The sequence below is a fragment of the Capsicum annuum genome, unplaced genomic scaffold (assembly GCF_002878395.1).
Source record: "Capsicum annuum cultivar UCD-10X-F1 unplaced genomic scaffold, UCD10Xv1.1 ctg81526, whole genome shotgun sequence".
In the NCBI taxonomy this organism is placed as follows: domain Eukaryota; kingdom Viridiplantae; phylum Streptophyta; class Magnoliopsida; order Solanales; family Solanaceae; genus Capsicum; species Capsicum annuum.
In genome coordinates this window covers 31,020-32,817 of record NW_025892252.1, presented here as the reverse complement: position 1 = coordinate 32,817, position 1,798 = coordinate 31,020, and the positions used below count along the sequence as shown (strand labels likewise).

At 37.8% G+C, this 1,798-nt stretch overlaps 1 protein-coding gene across 1 annotated transcript in view; it reads right to left on the bottom strand.

The window, feature by feature from the left end:
• Window positions 1–12: 12 nt before the first annotated feature.
• The window catches only part of LOC124895353 (lysine-specific demethylase JMJ30-like), a gene marked incomplete at its 3' end in the record, with an annotated part of 5,434 nt that continues 3,648 nt past the window's right edge, over window positions 13–1,798 (bottom strand). Inside the window, 1 exon segment of the mRNA XM_047405794.1 lies at window positions 13–222. Coding sequence (XP_047261750.1) covers window positions 13–222 — 210 coding nt within the window.

The window sequence follows — 1,798 nt, the reverse complement described above, 5'->3', positions numbered from 1 at the left end:
AAAATTAATCACCTCAACAGGGATCGTACGGAAGCCAGCAACCTTTCTAAGGTAATTCATGTCATTCCACTTATTCTTGGCAGGCCAGTGATCCATGGAATCTCTGATGACCACCGGGGATCCTGATAAATAATGGTTTTTCAGGAATGCCTCCAACGATAAGGCTGAGCTTTTCCCTACTAACTTACAAGACAATGACTTCCTAGGTAACAAGTGTTGCACCTGCAAAGTCAAAAGAAAAGATAAATAACCACACATATCATCTCAAATACATTGTTAGCACTCAAGTAAATGCTAGACCACCTCAACTATTTGAAAGCTTAGAGGATCTCACTTATAAGCACACCTACATTGATATAATTCGTAAGATGCATTCAATTTTTTCAATAGACAGCTGGAAAAATAGAAATGAAGATTTAAAGAGGTGTTCAAACCGAATAGACAAAAATGGTGCATAACTGAGGATTTGGATCACTCCTTCATCAGGGCATTCCATGAATAACCTAAACCCATTAATTACAAAATGCAAATAGGATTGCGAAAATGGAGGCTTTATATTACAATACGCATCGCTCCATATAGATACAGCTGAATTCCATGGACATGAATGTAACTGTTCCCATGCCATCTCTTTCGATGCTTCCGCAGAACGCCAGCATCGGAACCAGTGATTTCACTCGCGACTTCTCCGGTGATTTTTCCAGTGACGGATGTTGCTGATGTGGACATGGTGGAAACTCGAAAAATCGAGATAGTTAAGTTACAAAACTCAGAAGGTTTCAGATAGTTTAGGTACGAAACTCAGAAAGCTCCAGATAGTTCACGTACGAAACTCAGAAAAATCCAGGTAGTTGAAATACGAAACTCAAAAGAATCCAAATAGTTCAGGTACGAAGCTAAACAAAATTGAGATAGTTTAGGTATGAAACTCGAAAAATCCAGATAGTTCAGGTATGAAACTCGCAAAATTGAGATAGTTAAGGTATGAAACTCGAAAAATCCAGATAGCTGAGGTACGAAACTCGAAAAATCAAGATAGTTGAGGTACGAAACTCGAAAAATCAAGATTGTTGAGGTACGAAACTCGAAAAATCAAGATAGTTCAGGTATGAAACTCAAAAAATCAAGATAGTTCAGATATAAAACTCAAAACAAAACTAAAATTGAGTGACAAACCTCACCTCCGCCACGTTAGTATCTCCCAAAACAAATTCAATCTCCAATTCACCTTTTTCAACACTCTTTCATGCTTTCTCCATCAATTTTGCAATTGTGGCATTCAGTTCATCTCTAAACAACATCCCTCCCATAGTAATCCCCATATCTAAATCCTTAATCGCTTAATTAAACTCACAATTACCATAATGAATTTTCTCTAAATGCATACACGATGTTGAATGAACGTCTCTCCATATAGGTACAATTGGATTCCATGGACCTGAATGTAACTGTTCCCATATCATCTCTTTTGCTGTTTCAGCAGAACGCCAGCATTGGAACCGGTGATTCCACTGGCGAATTGTCCGGTGATTTTCCTGGCGACTGAGGTTGCTCTCGTGGACATGGTGGAAACTTGAAAAATCGAGATAGTTGAGGTACAAACTCTCGAAAAATCGAGACAGTTGAGGCATAAAACTCGAAAAATTGACATAGTTGAGTACGAAACTCGAACAATTGAGATAGTTGAGGTACGAAACTCGAAAAATCGAGATAGTTGGAAGTACAAAACTCAAAAAATCGAGATTGTTCATATATGAAACTCAATATATCTATATATCAAGATAGTTCAGACATACCA